Genomic DNA, 21601 nt, shown 5'->3' on the forward strand with positions numbered 1-21601 from the left:
AAGAGAGAAAAAAAAAAAGTAAATGGGAGGAGAGAGGGGCAGGAGAAGTAAAATGGGGGGAGGGGAGGGGGTAATATGGGAAATGGGGTGTGGGGCCGGGGGGTGGGGTGTCAGGGGGGGGGGAAAGCAGCCCTCATTCTAGCTCCGTTCACAGATTGAAGAGGCGTGAACAGCAGATCGAGGTTGCAGATGCGTGAACAGCAGATCGCGTACAACCGGAAATCTTCTTTTTTATAGCTCCGATCTTCTTCTTTCTAGTTCTTCATTTTTTTCCCCCACTGGTCGATCCATACCGCCGCGAATCACTGAACCGGCAGGAAACTTTCCGTTATCGCCCGGCACCGCCGGTATTGGCTGGAAAGTTCGCTGGAACGGAATCGCACCTATCTTATACCGGTTTCTCCCAAAACGGTAAGTACCGAAAGATACCGGCCGGTATGAAACGGTACGATAACCCTGCCGACCCTGCTGGTCCCCCAGTCCCCGAAGTGTTTTCATCAAATGGGGCCCAACTCAGGAGTCATGTCATACTACTGGAGTAAAAGATTTGGGAAATTGTAGTGAAGGCGCGTGGAGCAAGAGAGATATATAACCGTCATAATGAAGCACAAGACGGATGTCCAAAACCCCCCAAGCCCATACCCACCTGAGTCCCCACTCTCATCTTCCCAATTTCTCTCTCTCTCTCTCTCTCTCTCTCTCTCTCTCTCTGTAGAAGAAGAGGTATCATCACCGTTTCTTGTGTTTGAGATGATGTATATGTACGTATAAATGAGTGACTTTTGATGATATGGTAATGGGTTCATCAAGAAATTTGGGAAAACAAGGAGGAGGGAGCAACAACGGTAATGGGTATGATTACTCTTTCAAGATTTTACTGATAGGTGATTCAGGTGTTGGTAAGAGCAGTCTTCTCCTCAGCTTCATCTCCAACTCCACTAGGGACCTTCAAGATCTCTCCCCCACCATTGGTACTGTTTCTCTCTCTCTCTGCGCGCGCGCGTGTGTAAATAGTTCTACACATGTATACATATATCTATTGTTATATGCGCATATGGATGTATGTATTGAGTTTCTTTCGCCTTTTGAGAAAATCGATGTCTGTATGGTCGGTTCTTGCATAACATGCATGGAGTTCTTGATTTAAAACTACTTTTGCTAGATAAAAAGGTGTAAAGACAGTGGACTTAAAATTGCGAAGAAAGTTGCATAGATAAAGTAATAGGTGGTTCAGATTCGAGCTAGCGGCGTAGGACCGCCTCCTGAATGAATCTGAGCACCAATTTTTGTGCGTATAGACCATTGCTGTTAGATGTAGTGTCGGACTCAGCCTCATCACTCTGTACCTCCATTTGCATCCGGGCTAGCATGTGAGAGGGAGTGTTGGACTCCATCCCACATCGCTCATGTTAGATTTCTTGGAGGATTCCAACCTAAAACCAATTGGTAACAGGTGGAGTAACCTCTAAGTAATATAAACCAAACTTGGGTGGTTTAGGTGAGCGATACGGGAGAAAATCTAACAATAGCTCTGAATTATTTTTGGGTTCAGCTGCAAATTCATACGCTCGTAGTTTTTTGGTAAATAATATGACATGGTGGGGTTGATTACCAATTTGGGGTTATTTACCAGGGGAAAGATTTTCTTTCTCTGTTTCTAGGTTGGCTATGGAAATTAGCCTAATGCCTGCGATTGCTTTTGGGCATTTGTTTATTGCTGATACTTTTGCATCTAATTAATAAATACATTTGCGGAGAATCATTGGTGGCATCGTTAGGTTGTCAACCTCGTGTTCTTTGAATTGTCTTTTTTTAGAATCATACTCTGAGACTTGAGGCAATTCCATTTAGCCAACTTCATTATAGAAGCAAGCTTCTGAAAGGGTTTTCGGTATAATTTTAGATAATTAGGTTCGCTTGATTTTCGTTGATTGTTGTTTTGTTTCAACTGAAACATCGGATGGAAAACTCTTTTTGTGTCAAATTTTTCGGTTTATTTTTGGCTGAAGAAGGCTGAGAGATAAGTGGAGTAATTATGCTGGTATCTCGCATAGTTACATCAAGATATTATATGTCTGCTGGTATTTGGCTTTCTGTTGTTCTTGCTTGTCCATGATAACAACAGTCTTGGAAGTGATCATACTCTGCGAGCAAATTTTGATCCTGTGGCCACTAGATGTTTAGCAGTTTTTGGAATTATAGATAAGAAATGTAGTTTTTGCTTGTTTTCTGACGTCGTTTTCATGGGAGGCATTTGAATGAAAACTCTTATAAATGGCTATACGAACATACCCTTCAAAAGAAGAACAAAAATATGAGCCTTGCTTTTCTTTTGATGTGATTCACTCATTCTTTATTTAGGTTCGTATAATAAAATCGAGCTTAGAGTTGTTTTTTGGGTGATTTCCAGGTGTGGATTTTAAGATCAAGGTGCTAACCGTTGGTGGGAAAAGACTGAAACTCACCATTTGGGACACAGGTAATCCAACATATATGGTTCATTACCGGGGCTATATTTTTCTCGGATAGCAGTAATATCTCCTCACCGTACATGTATTTAACCTTTTCTTGGTTTTTCCTCCTCTTAGATTTGACACTACCCTTAAAGGCAAGTTTTCCTCTTGAAATAAAAAAACAACAGTGGTGCTCTCTTGAAGTCTTCAATCAGGATTTTTATGTTGTTATCTATATTCTCTGTTACTTGACCACATCTTTGATTAGTGTTCGTGAATGAATATTGAGCAATTTGAATTTAATGGGTTATTAAGATTTGTACTTTACTGCAGCTGGACAAGAGAGGTTTGGAACATTGATAAGCTCTTACTATAGAGGTGCACATGGAATGATTCTTGGTATGCTATTTGAAATCCATAATTTTCCTTTGACTTTGATAATGATGTACTGTTTGTGGCATTCCTGGTGCTTTTTTGTTGTTTATCCAGTGTTCCTCATTTTATAGTATTGTCTTCGTTTCGTGTTTTGTTGTGTACTTGTTGCATCTTGTATATTGAGACCAAGTTTTGGCTGGGGAATATATTATGTTCTTCCTGCATGTTCTTGTTTCGGAAACCTAGGGAAGCATGTGTAAGCTAGGAGATGTATTCTCTCTCTCTCTCTCTCTCTCTCTCTCTCTCTCTCTCTCTCTCTCTTTCTGCATATCAAAAAGGAAAGAGTCTTAAGAGATGAATGTGTTATATGTATATATTTTTTTTTTGGGTACAGAATTGTATGACGTGTTAAGTTGAAAACGAATTTATTAGGTCCTCCAAACCTTATATTCATTGCGGTTCTTCTAATTTCTGTTTTCTTACCCCAGGCCGTTGGTGATGTCTAACTACTCGCTGACTTATTTTATGTTTTGACACTGTTATCTATTCTTATGAATTTCCCTCTTGCATGACACAATGTCGACTCTTTTTGTAAATGTTATAATCATACGTTTTAACCAAATGTGTTGTTTTGTCTTCTTTCCCCATTTTGCACTTTTGTCTGTTAAAAGTGGAAAACAAATTAACTACTACTTCAAAACGCCACATGTAAATTTGAACTTTCTGCTCTGGTCTTGTGCTTCTTGCCATTCCGATTAATTTAAATAATTTTAATGGCTGACAACTTTTTGTTGTATTTCCTGCTTCTAATGTTTTCTCTTTTTCTTTTCATTTTAGTTTATGATGTGACACGGAGAGAAACTTTTACAAACTTGTCAGAAATATGGGCAAAGGAAGTAGAGCTCTACTCCACGAATCAAGACTGTATAAAGATACTAGTTGGCAATAAAGTTGATAAGGTAAGTTTTACGGTCTACCCTTTGCATATTTGTTTTGCGCCTTACATACACATGCTTTCTAACGTGCACATGCTCCTCATGCATGGATATTTCCGAATGTTATGCACGTAATAGAGTCATTGTTCTCAAAATTTAGATCACTTATTTATTTATACACTTAAAAAAATCGATATCAAATGTGGTTTTAATAGGATTGATACATTTCTTCTTATGCTCTTGTCAAGGAGACGAGGATTTTGATAATATGCGCTTTTTTTCAGGGAGGTGAAAGGGCTGTAAGTACAGAAGAGGGGATGGCTCTTGCACAGGAGCACAAGTGCTTGTTTTTTGAATGCAGCGCTAAAACCAGAGAAAAAGTGCCACAATGTTTTAAGGAGCTCAATGTAAAGGTATAATGTTTAGAAGGCATGCTTTTCATGGTACACCTCTGCATGTTTTAGTAGATTCAAATTTCCAATGTAATGCTTATCTATAAAACAGTAAATTTCTGTCCCCCCATAACAAACTAGGGAAAATTTGTACCACTAGCATCTAGTTTGCAAGATAGCAAAATGATTGAAGAAAATAAAGAGTTCGCCTTGGTGAAAACTTTTCAGCTTAAGTATCAGGGACACATGTTTATTTCCTTGGCAATGTTAGTTTTTGGTAGGCCGCCTGCTTGCAGTTTATGAATGGACTCGTGTGATCTCTTTCAAAGTAGATGATGCCGTGAATAAGCCATAGTAACCCATCATTGTTTTCCTGGTAGATTCATCTTTCTGTCACAAAGCTACTGTCACAGTGTCAGGGGGGCACTTCCATTTGGGAGTTGTGATTGTAAATTGAGATCAAGAATTAACCTAGTTAATTTATATTCTGTGTTAGAATTTGGATTTGGTATTTCTACATGCTCTGACCAAAATTTGGTTTGCAGATACTCGAGACCCCGAGTTTAGTTGAGAAGGGATCTGTAGTTGTAAAGAGGCAATTATTGGCGCAGAAGCGAGTGTGCCATGAGGCAGCCGGTGGGAATTGTTGCTCTAATTAAGTGGAAGTAATAACTCCCAAATGAAGGTAACAACCTTCAGTTCAAATCACCAAACTTGATGGAGCGATGGAAACACAACTTGTTATCAGACGGTGTAGACGATGATGCGATCTCAATCTTGTTGGAACAGAGAATAGGGTTAATGACAATGTAATTTCCATTGTAGCTTATATACAGAGATATAGTTCTTTCATTCGTTGTGATCAAACTGGTGTTAGAATTCTGGATGTTTCGATAATGGGAGATATGGTTTTGTACACATGTTTTGTAAATATATAAACTCAGATACGTGATATATGCATACATATATAGGTCGTGCTTCATAAAAGAAAATGGGTTGTTCTTTTCATTTGCCCTTTGTTTTGCTTGCTTGTTCATATGGCATATGGATGAACTTTTTCCTCTTTTCCATAAGCTATATTTATATGGTAAACTCTGGCATTTGCCCTGTTTTTTGGCAATTTGGGAAGGGTTGTATCGGAAGGGATCTTGTATAACTTTATCCAAAGTCAAAACCAATCGAGCCTTACAAGTCCCAAACAATTGGAGAATCTGTTTGCCTTCGGATTTTGTCAATTGGAGAAGGATTTTGTTAAGGGTATTGTGCTTTTTTGGTAAGACGGAATATGCTTTGCTTGTGGAACTTCATAATGGGGGAAATTTAGAATTAGATGAGGTAATCGAAATTGAGATGCATTTAGGCTTGTTTGATAACTTAAATTCAGTACTTAAAACTGAATCAATTAAGTAATAAGTGATTCAGTGGGTTTGATAATGACATTATGCATTGCTTAACAAATTAAGGGCTTGTTTGATAACTTAAATTCAGCACTTTAAACTGAATCAATTAAGTAATAAGTGATTCAATAGGTTTGATAACAGATAACTACATTTTACATTGCTTAACAAATTAAGTACAACTTAAAATATAGGCTAAAAAGTTAAAAAAAATTAAGTAGCTTAATTGTGGTTGAAATTTTTTGTACTTGCATTCAACTATCATACCACCACGACAACCACCACCACCACCCCCACAACTCCACCACCACCACCACCACCACCAGCTCCACCACCATGACAACCACCACCACCACCACCACCACCAATCCACCACAACAACCACCACCACTACCATCACTATACCACCACCACCACTCCCACATACCACTCTACCACCACCACCACCACTACTATAACGACCCGGATTTTTGACCCAATTTTTTTTTATATTTTTAAATTCCTAATTCAATAATTAATTAGATTGAATAATTAAAATATATTATTATGTGTACAATTGATATTATTTGCATTATTGTATAAGATATGTATTTAAACTTTAGATATACAGAAAATCAGTGATTCATATTCATCTTTTATCTTTCCTATCTAAATCCTAAGTAGAACTCTATTCAAACTAACTTTCTGTAGGTGGACAAATTCAAGTAGTGCTTTGAACAGCACTGGAATGCAGCGGCTTCACGTGCCTCTTGAACGTAACCCTAATTTGTCAAAGAAATCCTTATCCTGCAAAACAGACAAGGAGTGAGTGCACATTTGCCTCTCGTGGCAAAGGCCCTCCGATGCCTTTGTTAGTATTTCGTACTAGTGATCAAACCCTAATTATTAGTAGGAAAGCAAATAGAATGCAGTGTATTGCGTATCTCTCACCTCTAGGTTTACCTCATATTTATAGATTTACGGATGCTTGCTGTCCAAGCGTCCATGTTACCATAGGATTCCTAACTCGTATAGGAAACCCAGGATATCAAGGAGTCTCGTTTTCTTTATGAGTTTATGAAAAGAGTCCTTTTAGGATTCTTTTCCTTTAAGAGCCGAACATCCCATATTCGTTGGGTATCTTTCCCAGATCCTATATTCTTGGGATCTTTATCCCTTTATGGGACATGACTATTCTGGAACCTTCCAGAATGTTCCCTCAAATAGTACTTCTCTCTCTGTTCGGCCATCCCATGGCCGAACAGATGGCCTGGACCAATTACCTCACGTGTTACTGGTCCTAAGGAAACAATTTGAACCATATCCTTTGTAAGGAACTCTCCTCCTGTTCGGCTCTCTCTTGCCGAACAAGTTTCTATGAACAATGGCATCTCATGTCATTTTCCTTGTATTTGGTCCTAATAACGTCTCGTGTTATTGCACCGAGAATCGTACAACCTCTCTGGACCATTGACTTCTCATATCACTGGTCCACAGTGCGTTGACCCTTTGTTGACCATGCTCGGGCTCATTTTGCACCTGTTCGGGAATACCTCCCTACACTCTCCACTTCTCTTTCTCATTCTATACATAAAAGCGTCCAGATACATTCTCACCATGTACATACATGCGTCCATATACATTAGAATTGAAACCCCCCCCAAATGTGACACTTGTCCCTTATCTTTTTATCATTATCAGTATCACTCTCATTCCTCATTCCACCACTTCTACATTTATCCTCTCACATTCTCACTACCTTATTCTCTCTCATTATACATACCCACATAAATTCAAAAATTGAACACCAGTATATTATTTTACTCCCAATTCTATTGTTGACTCTAGAATAGAGAGAAAGAGAGAGAGAGAGAGAGAGAGAGAGAGAGAGAGTTGCGGTCGTAGGTGTGTGCACACCATGAGTTTCGTGAGTACACCGCCGATGCGAGCCTTGTCGGAGTGCCGCCGGACGCTGCCTCGATATTTCAAAACCACCATGGCGATCTACGGACTCCGTACAACACTTATCCGGACTTAGAATCGCGTTTGAGGTAGTTTTCCGGAAACCCGAAACCTTTATCTGCATTTTAACGGAGTTACTTAGATTTAAAGTTTATTGAAGATGATGACCTGCTGTTAAATTGTCAATTTATTTTTAGCCCTATTTATATTAAAATTTAGTCTGGTTGTGCTAGAATGATTAGTGTTATACCCTGTGAAAATTTATGATCGTTTAACAAGTGTTTGATTGTGAAATTATTATTGATGATGCATTATTGATTTGTATTGAGTGAACGTTTACGTGTTTAATAAATTATTGGGGTAGATAAATGTTTATGAAATATTTACAAGAATATTTTACTAGTAAAAATTTATTTAGATTGTAAACAAGAAATATTTTAGATTATATATTAGTTAATCTTTAACTTTAATAAATATTAACTAGAATAGCCTCTCATAATTTTGTTGTTATAAAAATCTCATATTAATATTTAATATAGTTAGTAAATACTAAATTTTGCAATAAGTATTTATTATAAAAAAAATTAGTTTGTAAAATCTATAAATAGTATAAGAGTTAAAGAAAATGTTTAAATAGTAAAAATGTTTTATAAAATTTCTAAATGAGAGAAATAGACTTAATTTTAAGTGTAGTAATTAATTGTTTGACTGAATATTATTTTGTTACTCGCATGATAAATTCTATGACATGATTAATTTTATCACATGGTTATGTGTTGTTAGTACTTTTAGTTAAAATGTTGAACCGTGTGATATTTTGTTGTGGCTGTAGATTGGACAAATAGGTTCCCTGGGTGGTTACGAGTAGTGACTCATGTAGACGATGTTAAGTAAATGGAAATTGATAAAGTGTTGAAAGTGTGATTGTGTGGATTGTGATTTGAGTCATGGTGATGGCAATGGTAACCTATGGGGCCCTGTGTTAAAATGGGTTACCTGAAGGGCCCGGTGTTGTGACGCTAACGTATGATACGTCATGGGAAGTTTCTTTTCGAGGAAGAGAATGGGTCCCATAAGATGGTTATAGTTAGTGAGACGTTAACGTATGATACATCATGGGAAGTTTCTCTTGGAGAAAGAGAATGGGTCCCAAGAGACGGTTATAGTTAGCGTGGGGTAGTGGATGTCCGACCCTAATGTACGATACGTCATGGGATGACTCGATCCTCCTGTTATGGTCTTAAGTGAGAACATACTCGGTACATAACTTAGATGCGCTCACCTAGGACCCTGGTGCAGGACAAGCAAGAGGAATGGTGGACCCATGAGACGATTGTAGTTAGTGGATGTGGGAGGAAAGAATCTCGCGGAGAGAATCCTTAGATTACATGTAAGATGATGGATAGTAAAAAAAAGACGATGTGTTATTATTTTGTACCTTCGGTGTATTATGAATTATTATATTGTTGATCTACATATTGTGGTATTGGGTTTTAGGATTTCTACTTAGTGAATTATCACTCAGGATACGTTTGTATCCTGGCAAATCGTTTGCTTTGGCGTTCAATTTGTCAGAGTGTGCAGGATTCCATAGTGGAGCAGTTGATACAGGTGGGACCCCTGGAATGGAGTCTGGGCCAACGTTGCTTGTAATTCGTGTCAAAACTAGAGTCACTCTGGAGTTGCTTTTATTAAACAAATGTACATAAATTTTTGTATTATTTTGAAATTGTAATTTTTGTATAAGGATAAATAATGGTTTAATAGTTTGTAAAATTCAGTGTATTTTAGGGTTAATGTTCCCGAAATCCCTTGAGAAATCGGGGCGTTACAACTACCATCGCCACCACCACTACCATCGCCGCCACCACCTCTACCACTCCACCACCACCACCATTCCTCCACCATTACCATAAGTATATTATGAGTGTTAGTAAATTAAAAGAGAATTGGAACAAAATTAATTCATCATTTTTTTAATTCAGTACTTAATGTGTTTATCAAACAGCTTTTCAGCTTAAAAATTTCACTATTCAGCTTTTAATACTTAATTTTTCAGTTTTCAGTTTTATCAAACAGCCCTTACGTGCTACTTAACATGTAGGCTAACAAGTTGAAAAAAAATAAGTAGCTTTGAGCTACTTAATTCTGGCTGAATTTTTGTGTACTTGCATTTAATCACCACCACCACTTTGCCACCATCACCATCTCCACCACTCCTCCACCACCACCACCACCACCATTTTCACTACCACTCCTCCACCACCACCACCACCACCACCACTCCCCTATCACTCCATCACCACCACCACCCCCTATCACTCCATCACCACCACCACCATCACCACACTGCCACCACCCCCTATCACTCCATCACCACACTGCCACCACCACTATCACACCGTCGCCGCCGCCACCACTACAATGCCACTATTGCACAACTATCACTCCACCAACACCATTCACTGTCACCATTGTACCATCACTCCACTGCCACCACCACCATTACACCACCACCACCACCACCACCACCACCACCACTCACTGCCACCGTTACATCACCATCACTCACCACCACCATTACACCACTATCGCCACCACTCCAACTGTTACGGCCTAGAATTTTTATTTATTTAATTAATTATGTTGCCATTTATTAATTGGGTATATTGGTTGAGTCCTAATTAATTATTTTGTGAGCACTATGAGTATTGTTGTCACGATTGTAATCTTTGGAGTATGAGATTGATTTTGGATTAAATAGTGGTACCGGATGGTAATTTTATAAATTGTCTTACATTCTATCTAATTCTAATTAACTAATTAGCTATAATTTAGGAGAGAACGTGGGTTTTACATATATACCTGTACGTAGAAATATAAGCTAGGGTTCTGGGTCTTGGAGGAACGGTAGAGAGAGAGAGAGAGAGAGAGAGAGAGAGAGAGAGAGAGAGAGAGAGAGAGAGAGACGTAGTCAAGGATTCGGTTCATTGGTGATCAATCGGGTAAGCGATTCTTGTCCCCTTTATTCCTGTTTCTCTTTCCATTCGTTACATGGGTTGGAGTAAAGTTAGACTTTTATTTGGTGGTATATAAAAGTGGAGTTACTGAGAGGTTATATGGGTTCCCATTCTTTTGGCACCGATTATTTTCTTTTAATGCCATTGATATATGAGGAGTGGAGGTGATTTGTGTGATGTGGGTGTGGGACCAAGTGTCAAGATTTGTGCACGGTGGTGTGCGTGTGTGAGTTTGATGTCACGAGGTTTATAACTGTGATTTTCCTTGAGGTGTGAGCAAGGGTCGCATATCATTTGGCAATTGTATTTTATGATTAGTATTGGAAGTTTGGAGGGTTGTGCTTTTCGATAGTTTGGGTATGGTTTTACTCAATTGGGATTATTCTCGGAGGAGATTTTGTTGGCTACTGATGAGTTGGTAAATTAGGCTAGCATTGAGTATTTTAATAGTAAATGTTATTTCCTAGTTTACTTAGTTTATATCTGAACTAGTTAGTTATTTTGCATGTTGTACTTTGGTACAGGCTAGTCTCTTTTGTGCGATTGATTGCATTATCCTCGGATCCAGGTGAGTGGTTAAGCATGTTACATATTTGCGAACTTCCCCGTATCCCTTAAATTATTGTTTTAGAAAATTAATGATTGAAATTGGAAACATTTATTTGTTTTATTTGGTTCTTGAAATTGGCATGCGGATTGGTGAAACCATTTGTTGATTGAATAATTTTTTGGTGAGAACTTTGTGGATATTGATGGGAACATATTTTGGAAGTCCAGGAAAATTAATCCTCTGTGTGCGGGTGACTCTGGCCATTAGGGAAGAATTCGGATTAGGCCGGTGACCTTAATGCTCAACGGTTGTTATTGACCGGATCATTCTTAGGGAAAAGTTCTACGGGCTGCCTACTCGTGGTGACTCTAAGTTTTGATATTGGATCCAATTTTGAGATATTTGTTCACTGGCACTTGGTACTATTGATTTTGGTTGTGGTTCCCCATTGTTATTGGAGATTGGATTGTGATCGCCATTGAGACTTATTTCAGATGAATCGTTAATTAGATTAATTGATTATTTTGTTGTTCACCTGTATGCCAAATTTATATTGACATAGTAAATTATTTTGATCGCTGTTTCAGAACTTTATTCTAATATACATGCATTTGAGATTGTATGGTTCTTGAGATATTTGTGTCCCATACTTATGATTGGGATTTATTTAATAACAAAAAAATATTTATTGTTCAACGACTTATTTTATATTAGGCTGCGTGTTCCATGAGTTGGTCTTGTGGTTCATGGCCGGTCACTTCTCATTTTGAGGTGTGACACCAACGCCACCACCACCACTGCGGCCACCACTCCATCACCACCACCACCACCACAATCACCATTCCACCATTATAATAAATACATTGTGACCATTAGTAAATTAAGAGAGAATCGGAACTAAACTTAATTTATCTTTTTTTAATTCAGTACTTAATATGTTTACCAAACAGCTTTTCAGCTTAAAAAATTCAGCAGTCAGCTTTCAGTATTTAATTTTTCAGCATTCAGTTCCAGTTTTCAGTTTTATCAAACAGACCCTTAGAAAACACTTGTTCAAGGAGATGACACGAGGTTAGAAGAGTTAGACAGAGCTCAAAATCAATTGCAGATAATTTAGGTGACTATGTCCGCCTTCATGCCAACCTTTGGCTGCCACAAGGTGTTGGGGCTTTGTCCCCTTTAGGTGTTGCCTTGGTTGGTATCTTGCCAATCAAGGGTTTGGGTCTCGGATTGGACTTTCGTTTTTTTCTTGTCCTATTAATCTTTGTAACTATTTCAAAGGTTAATAAAATTCCTTTTTCACCATCTAAAAAAACCTTGGGCCACCACATTCAGCTATCGGCGACTCTCTCCCTGTTTTTTAGAACGTGCAAGAGGGATATTTTACTCTATTTGTCTCAATTTGCAATTGGGGATGATGCTGTGCAGCACTATTCTGTGCACCTCTAAGCCGTCGAATTGTGCATTCGATGGCTCGGATCTTATCTTGGTAATGAACGACTCTCAATCGTTGGTTGCCAAGATGAGATCTGAGCCTTCAGATTCACGATCGGATGGCTCGGAGGTGCACAACATGTCACTGTACAACACCAACCAAAAGTTCCTCAATTTGTTTGTCTAATTTTTGATTTGTGCGTGTATCAAAATGTTTATCTATTTTGAAAACTTGATAAGTTCTACTAATAAAATTCCTCTTTTTGCTCCTCCACTTTTAAATTATAGTTGAATCACTAGTCAAAGATGTGTCTTGAAAAGTTGGAACTCTAAGGTGTTCGGACAAATAAGTCAAAGTGGCTTATTTTTGTCCTCATTCAATTTTTTTTTTTTGCATTTGTTAGTTTCTCGTTAATTTTTTGGGAATTATTGCTTCGTCATGATGAGAGGAATCTAAAAAGTAAAAAATTTCGATCAAAACCTAATTTTTTTTGAATAAAGACAAAAAATAAGCCAATAAGCCAATTTTTTTCCGTCTTTATTCAATAAGCCAATAAGCCACTTCGGCTTATTTGTCCGAAAACTTAGGCTACGTTCACTTAAACAACTTATTTCTCCAAATTAGACAAATAAATCAGGACGAAAGAAGTGTGTTTTTCGTAACTCAACATAGTACTATCGACCGAAAAATCAACATTGATTCTCATGGACAACAGTTGGAATGAGAGAATGAAATAAGTGGTATGGTTAAAAAGAAATCCTCTACTATAGTTTTATATATCAATATTACAAGACACAGGGACAGACACAACTTTTCAAAATTGGATGAGCGAACATTTATGAAAATTGATAACATATGAAAGACTATATTAATAATTTTGAGAATACAAATTGTGCAAATACTACCAAAAAAATTACTATCAATGTGTATTTTCAATCTACCAATCCAAGCACTAAGATAATTTTCCACACTCTTTTGCATCCTATCCAGTTTCAGAATTTTAAAATAAACAAATGTACAGCTGAAAATAACATTATTTCCTCAAAATGTTTGATTGGGCAAGTGACAGAATATTCAAAATTCGTTGGGCGGACGAACTCATGTAGTACTAATTTTAAAGTTTTTAAGGAAAAAAACTACGTACCATAATTATTCTATTCTACTAAAAATAAAACGTGAGTAGAGCAATATTGCTGCAATAACATGTGCTCATCGGCTCCTCTGTCCATTCTTCATAGGACGACTACAATTGAATTAGGAAAGATATATATATATATATAAGTAGTAGATTCTAGAAAGTAAACAATTAATCTTGTAAAGATACAAATTAAACTTCCCAAGATTAATTCACCGGTCAAAAACAACCAAAACGAGCTTTGATTTTCCCAATTGTACGTGGATTAACTGAATCGACGTACTCAAAGCTTTTATGCTTTTTGAAAATCGAATACTGCTTCCAATGTGAACAAACCTAAAATATTACTACAATAATATCACTTTAGTTGACCCTTTTTAAACCAACGCTACCCCAAAAGTAGAGAGAGAAAGACAGGGGGAGAGAGAGAGAGAGATTGCAATAGAAATGGCGAGCTACACCTCGGCCAACCGCAGGGGGCTGATATTTGGCCTGAAAATTCTAGCAATACACTTTATTCATGCGGCCGAAAGTGCAGAGATATTTCTAAATTGGCACGTGATGATTGATATGAACATCAGACCGGTGTCTGTCGATCAACCGGTACGAATTAATTTGTAGTACTTTATTTTGTGTTTAATTGAGTATTTTCCTCTTTAAGTGCTTGTGTTTTTTGCACGAGAATATGTGGTGTTGTTGTAATGGAATTGACAGGTTATTACAATTAATGGGATGTTCCCCGGACCCCTTATAAACGCAACAACGAATGATAATGTTCATGTCAATGTCTTCAACGACATGGATGAGCCCTTACTCCTAACATGGTTCGACTCTCTCTCTCTCTCTCTCTCTCTCTCTCTCTATAAGTATTTCATTTCGGTCCTCTTCATATCTTGATTAAAAAATGGAGAGCGGTTTTCAAACTTGTATATATACAGAAATACATTCATCCTTTTATTTCATGGATATTTACCCTTTGTTGGCAAAAGTGCACCTTAATATGCTAAATAATAGGCAAATTATTATAATTCTTGTTATTTTTTTTTATCATTGGTGTTTGAACCAATTTAGCGCACTTCGACTAGACCATGAATTTTATCTTTTATAAAAGTGGAATTTAAATACAACTTCCAATACAATAATCTCTGTACAAACTTTTTTTGACATACACAAACGCACGCGCGCGCGTGTACACACACATATAATAATTTAATGATATTTTGTGAACCTTACTTTGGGTGTGTTTGCAACAGATGTGAATGCAGATTTTAAACGTTAATTTCAGATTTTGTTGCAGATTTTAGATTTTGGATTTTAGTAAAAGTTGAGAAACCTATTTGTTGCAGCAGCGAGCTAGCTTATGAGAATTTCATTCATTTTTTGAGAATTTGTGTTGCAAAATTCCAAAAGGTACCTAAACCCATATTTGAAAGTTTGAGAATTTCTTTCTTTTTTTTAATTCTCAGAATCTGTAGATTATAAAATCAATTATATATATATATATATATATATATATATATATATATATATATATAATAGAAGCTAGAATCTAAAAAAATTTCAAAATAATTTTTCGCACACTCCCACTTTAGCATGTGACCCTAACTTTAATTAGCTTGGATCATAATACGTAGAGATTTGAATAATCTGCTTATTTTTCTTTTTTTGGTCCATCGGAGATTTATAATCTATTTACCCAAGTACAAAGGAAATTTATAATTAGGGCGGCAAATGAGCCAAGCTCGAGTTTTCAGTTTGTTTGTCAAACGAGCCGAGCTCGTTTGACAAAAGCTTGTCTTGCCAAGGAAGGCTCAGGTCAATTAAAGAGGCTCATTTAATAAATGACTAAACTCGGCTCGTTAAGGGCTCGAGCCGAGTTCGAACTCAAGTTTTTGGCTCGTTTAGTAAACGAGCCGAGCTTGAGTCCAACAAAGCTCGATCGGCTCGGCTCGTTTGCAGCCCTAAATTATAATCTGCTTATGTTGACTTAGTTGGAAATGGAAAGTTAATCGTGTAATTACGTAATAGAAGTAATATTAGGCAAATTAACATTAAGCGGACAGTGTAAAGATGAGACAGTATCCAAAAGGGAAAAACAAAATCTACTAAAGCGAAATCGATAGTGTTTTAAGAAAGGATACGGATGAGTTATTGACTGCAAAAAAATTCCCTTTGAAATACAAATTCATATTGCATAAGTCATTGGTTGCATAAGCATAACTTTATGCATACACATACGATTTGAGCAATGCTACGCACACAACTTCAGTCCGGAAAGAATTGTATCCGCGACCGACTATGTGCATTGAACGATTCTGGTTACAATTATGTCTGGAGTTAGTGTTTTAAAGTTATGGCCGAAGTTGTGCTTACAATCCTCATGTCCCACTTTTGTTTAAGGACTTGACAGTGATACTATTACACTTCAAAATTGAAACAAGCGCCACTACTTCTCCCTATCGTTTTCCCTCCAAATAATGACAATAATTTATTTTATTGCTTAGGTAATACTAAGCAGTACTCCTCATTCATATTCGCACCCTCTGTTGTTTATCCTTGTGCTCTTGAATTTTTAATATTGCCCTTTTATCTCTTCGGTTTTTTTCTTTTTGCATCTTGAAGTCTGATCGACGGATGGCCAAGGAGAGTGAAAACATTTACCATAGTTAAAAATTTAAATGAACTACTCTTCCATATTGGTGCAGGAATGGAATACAACAAAGGCTAAACTCATGGCAAGATGGGGTGTCCGGAACCAACTGCCCGATCATGCCCGGCAAGAATTGGACTTATGTGTTCCAAATCAAAGACCAAATTGGCAGCTTCTTCTACTTTCCCTCCATCAATTTCCACAAGGCCGGAGGCGGTTTTGGTCCGATTCGAGTTAACAATCGTGAAGTCATCAAAGTACCCTTCTCTAAGCCCGAAGCCGAGTTTGACCTTCTCATCGGTGATTGGTACCAACGTGATTTTAAGGTATGCAAGGGCTGCAAACGATCCGAGCGGCTCGGAGCTCGGCTCGACAACGGCTCGACTCGGCTCGGTTCGAGACACAAACGAACGAGCTCGAGCTCGAGTCCTGAGCTCGTTTCGTAAACGAGCCGAGCTCGAGCTAGTCGAAACTCGGCTCGAATTGGCTCGCGAGCTCAATTATATTATATATATATTTTTTACATATTTATATTTATATATATTTGTTTCATAAACGAGCCGAACGAGCCGAGCTCGAGCTCTGTAAATACTTATCGAGCCGAGCTCTAGCCAAGGTAAATTAAGGCGAGCCGAGCCCGAACATGTTGAAACTCGGCTCGGCTCGTTTGCAGCCCTTGCCAGCAGGTATGCTGAGCAATGTGTATTTTATGGTTGCAGCTGCCAGGTTATTTTGTCTCATGCGGCCATGGTGCATGGTTGGCAGAGATTGGCCAATGGTGATAGAGGATGAAAGTAATGGTGTCGATTATGAAATAGAGAGGGAGAGAAGGATAAAATATAATTTTGGAAATAACACTGAGGATTGGGGTATTTTTGAAAAAATTCTTACAAACTATGGTCTGAGATGCTTTGTGCCAAAAAATGGTGTGCCCTTGTGCCGAGTGTATTTGGGCCGTTAAATTGTGAGTTTTTTTTAAAAAAAATTTGTGTGATCCAACGGCCTAAAATACACTCGACACAGGAGCACACCATTTTTCGGCACAGAAAATCTCGGGTCACAAACTATAAGAAGAGTCGTTATTTCTTACTTTTAATGTTTATTTTACTAATCATTGTCACAAATCCAATTTGCAAACATACCATAAACTAACTTCAATTTCCTCCGAACCCATCAATGGAAACGATCAAGTGTACTTGCACATACAATGCACAAACTAGCAAGCGGAGTCCACTCTGAATCCTGCATGAATAATCCGAACTGTTTAATAATTTTACAATTATGGAACAGATGGGATTATCCGCGAGACCCAGAATGGGACCCGCCTGCTAGTATGTGCACACTTGGTCGGTTCCCATAGCATTTTTGATTTCTTACTTGACACTGTGCTTTGCTTGTTTGGAAAATTAACAGGATGTCAGATCCCAGTTAAATACCACTTTCTGGGCCTATGACGGGCCTCCTGATGGGATGCTTATGAACGGGAGGGGCCCATACAAGAACCCCAGTACTAAAGCCCATGAATCCTTCACTGTCACACAAGGTAACCGAACAAAGGCTTCCGGACTTTTCAAAACAAAAAAACAAAAAAGGCTTCCAAAACAAAATCAAAAAACAAGACCCAATTTTATTTTTTTCCCAAATAAATGACAATATATGGATTTACTCGAGAAAAAAATTCTTCACGCAGGAAAGACGTATCGATTTAGGATATCGAATGTGGGAACAACATGGAGCATCAATTTTAGGATTCAAAACCATCAGATGGTGGTGGTTGAAACTGAAGGATCATACACCAACAAGATAACAATTGAGTCTCTCGATGTGCACGTCGGCCAGTCTTACTCTGTGCTGGTTACGGCTGATCAAAATGCAGCTGATTATTATATGGTTGCAAGCCCTAAAATGTTTAATGCCGGTGATGATGATAGGACTTTTAAGGCTATTGGGGTGTTACATTATGATGACTCTACCACACCTCCTAATGGGCCACTACCTAAAGGGCCCGACCCATTCGATATGGCGTTCTCGGTCCATCAAGCTAAATCCATCAGGTAATTAGGCTTTGTTGCTATTTTAGAACTCAAAATTTGGTTGTTATTTTTTTGAAAAGAAAAGTAGGAGTAGTTATTTCCTCCTATCCTTATTTATTTTTTACAGGAAATAGTTTTTGAGATTTTTAGAAATTCCTCTATTGCTTTTGTTTACTCCAGAAAAAAAAGAAAAAAAAAAAAACTACAGATATACGGTACCGTAACAATGAATTTTTGTTGTTGAAGTCAAATCAAACTATATTCCAACTTAATAACTACCATTTTGTATCATTCCCAAGTCAACAACCTGAGTTGTCGAAACAAATATGGTGGGTAACTAAATTTGAACGACAGAGGGAGTAATGGGTTGTCGAAACAAATATGATGGTTAACTAAATTTAATTCATTGTAATTTTCTCAGCGGAAAATAAAGAGCTAAATCCTCACAATACACAAACTCCTACTTCAAAAATCATCAAATGATCAATATTTTCCTCTATCTACGCATAGGTGGAACTTGACTGCCGGGGCTGCAAGGCCCAACCCACAAGGAACATTCAACGTATCAAACGTGAAACCATCACAAACCTTCATTCTACAAGGATCCACGGCTCAAATTAACGGCGCTCTACGTTACACCGTCAACAATGTTTCTTATCTTACTCCGGCCACACCACTCAAATTGGCTGACTACTCCCCCAATGGATCTGGCGTGTACCAAATTGACGAATTCCCGGTGAATTTTAGCAATCCGGTGGGCGTCAACGGGACTTTTGTTGTCACCGGGATCCACAGGGAGTGGCTGGAGATTGTGTTCAGGAATGGTTTGGATGTGATGGACTCTTGGCATTTGGATGGATTCGGTTTCTATGTTGTTGGGTAAGTTCCATTAATTCATTTTTAACCTGAGGCCTAGCTGGACAATAACATTTTTTTATTTGAAAAAGCATAAAAAGGAACATATTTATACTACAGTGGCATAAAACACGATGATGTTGGATGCACAGTGCAGTCAAAATACCCGATTTTATTTTATTTTATGTGTTTTTAAATATAGCATGAGTTTTTGGTGAACATATTTCTAGAGTGCGAATTAGAAATAGTTTCCAAAAACAGGGGTCAATGTTTTCATACTTTTCAAAAGAGCAAAATAAGAAGACAAGACCACTTTACAACCACACATTCTCGTGGAGTCTACTACTAAGTGTATGGATATCGTAGAAACATTTGGTTGTAAAGTGATTCGGATCATAAAAAAGTTTTACAAAGTAAATTCATTTCGCTTTCTATTACTAGAAAAATTGAAGATCCAAATGCAACGTGGTGTTCAAGTTGACCTGTATATACTTAATAGGTTTCGTGATGGGGAATGGAGACCTAAATTGCGTTCCATATATAATCTTTATGACCCTGTCGTCCGCTCTACTGTTCAGGTAAACACACACACTTGGTCATGTTTATATGTGTTTTATCACTAGCTAGGTTAAATTGGTTTATATAAATGTGATCAGGTGTACCCAGGTGGTTGGACTGCAGTTTATGTGTACCTTGACAATCCAGGAATGTGGAACTTGAGATCACAACATTTGAAAAATTGGTATTTAGGCCAAGAGATATATGTAAGAGTATATGATGCCGATCCTGACCCAACCAAAGAGCGACCACCCCCTCATAACATACTCTTTTGTGGTCAGTATTAATTACAATTTCAGTATGTATTTCCATATTTAGTTATTCTTCTTTTGAACAATTCTACATTTGGAAATCCACAAAGCTTGTTGTTGAAGATTTTTCTTGGTAAATGAGTTACAAACGGTAAATAATTCTTATAGAGTTCACACACACATATGTGTGTGTAACTAGAATGATGTGATGGTGTTGTATATATATTTTTTTTTGTCAATCGATAGAAGACATTATTTTACATCAGGTATAAAGTACATAATATAAACCCGAAACACGACATTAATTGAAAGAGTTCACGAGATAACAAAGTCCAACAACTCAACCAATACAATAAATAAGGCCATTATAGGATATAAACAAAGAAAGGAAGGAAAAATCCTCTAAGAGAACAATACCCACACGCAGGTGGGGAGACTCAAACTCCTGACCTCCTAATGAGATGTAAGAGTCCTGACCAACTGAGCTAGCCTAGTTGCTTATGTGACAATGTAGTATAAATGCTAAATTTTATACTAGGTCTTAAGAGGTCCAAAGCTTTTTCACATCATTCTAGAGTAACATCTACTCTCCCTATTGATTTTGTGTATGTCTACTGAGAATAAATTAATTACAGGAAAAAAGATTGATCCTCCATTGCCTCCAATCGAGGCATCGCCACCTCTTAATCCATCACCTCCGCCAGGTGCACTGCAACCTCCAAATTCACCGCCTCCATATGGTGCACCACCACTTCAAAATCCCAGTGGACCACCATCTCCAAATCCAACGCCTCCACCCCATGCACTGCCTCCACCAGGTGCACCTCCGCTGACCCCACCCAGGGCATCTCCACTTCCAAATACATCGCCTCCACCTCAAAATCAACCGCCAATTCGAGTACCGGTGCCGTCTAGTGCACCGGCTGCAAGAAATATGACATGGTGAGGATCAAAAAGTACCCATTCTTTGTTTCAAAAGTTCTTATTTCTCAATCCCAATGCACTCCCGGACATACATTGTGCTCAAAAAATAAAAATGCACGTATCTCGAGACATATAACATGATGGTACATTTGGTAGTTCTTTCTAACCGTGATTCTTTTTCTTATCAGTAGGGCTAATTTCCTCTTGGCCATCTGCATCGTTTTTGGTAGAGTTTTGAAGATTCATCAACTATGAAATGCAGGATGAAGCTTGCATGTGAGTATTGAAGACAAATGATGGATTGAGTCATGATTGGAGGACTTAGGTTTCATGTGGTTGAAATTACTATCTTATTGAAAGAGTGGTGTATATAACCTATCTGCTCTAAACTTCAAATTTAAACTTATTTTATGATATTGCATTATATTTATTGCTACTTTTGTAGAATGACTATCTAAAATGATGTGACAATGGTACTTTTAAGTGTATAGTATAATTTGAGAAGAAAAAAAAAAACAGACGAAAAGCTATGCTACTTTGTTTTTTCCAAACTTAAACTCATTATCTATTCTTTATAGCATGAATTTTTTTAGGGTCGTTTCTTTGTATTAATGCCATTATAAATAAAATTTTAATTTTGTTGTAGAAAAAAAAAATTTCTGACCCCATAAGCTTGAGTAAGAGAGTTCAGGTATAT

At 37.6% G+C, this 21601-nt stretch overlaps 2 protein-coding genes across 2 annotated transcripts; both read left to right on the plus strand.

The window, feature by feature from the left end:
- Positions 1-472: 472 nt before the first annotated feature.
- On the plus strand, positions 473-5147 carry LOC131319001 (ras-related protein RABC2a-like). Its single transcript, XM_058349088.1, has 6 exons — positions 473-971; positions 2411-2479; positions 2787-2852; positions 3666-3787; positions 4048-4176; positions 4701-5147. Exons 1-6 carry the CDS (start codon positions 791-793, stop codon positions 4812-4814), a joined length of 681 nt encoding a protein of 226 aa, XP_058205071.1. The 5' UTR covers positions 473-790; the 3' UTR covers positions 4815-5147.
- An 8915-nt stretch (positions 5148-14062) lies between these two features.
- On the plus strand, positions 14063-20926 carry LOC131321129 (monocopper oxidase-like protein SKU5). The gene is made up of 9 exons (XM_058352139.1): positions 14063-14236; positions 14348-14457; positions 16339-16609; positions 17697-17826; positions 17974-18337; positions 18827-19195; positions 19671-19749; positions 19828-20005; positions 20616-20926. Exons 1-9 carry the CDS (start codon positions 14081-14083, stop codon positions 20924-20926), a joined length of 1968 nt encoding a protein of 655 aa, XP_058208122.1. The 5' UTR covers positions 14063-14080.
- The last annotated feature ends 675 nt before the right edge of the window (positions 20927-21601 follow it).

Source organism: Rhododendron vialii, chromosome 3a, assembly GCF_030253575.1.
Source record: "Rhododendron vialii isolate Sample 1 chromosome 3a, ASM3025357v1".
Lineage (NCBI taxonomy): Eukaryota > Viridiplantae > Streptophyta > Magnoliopsida > Ericales > Ericaceae > Rhododendron > Rhododendron vialii.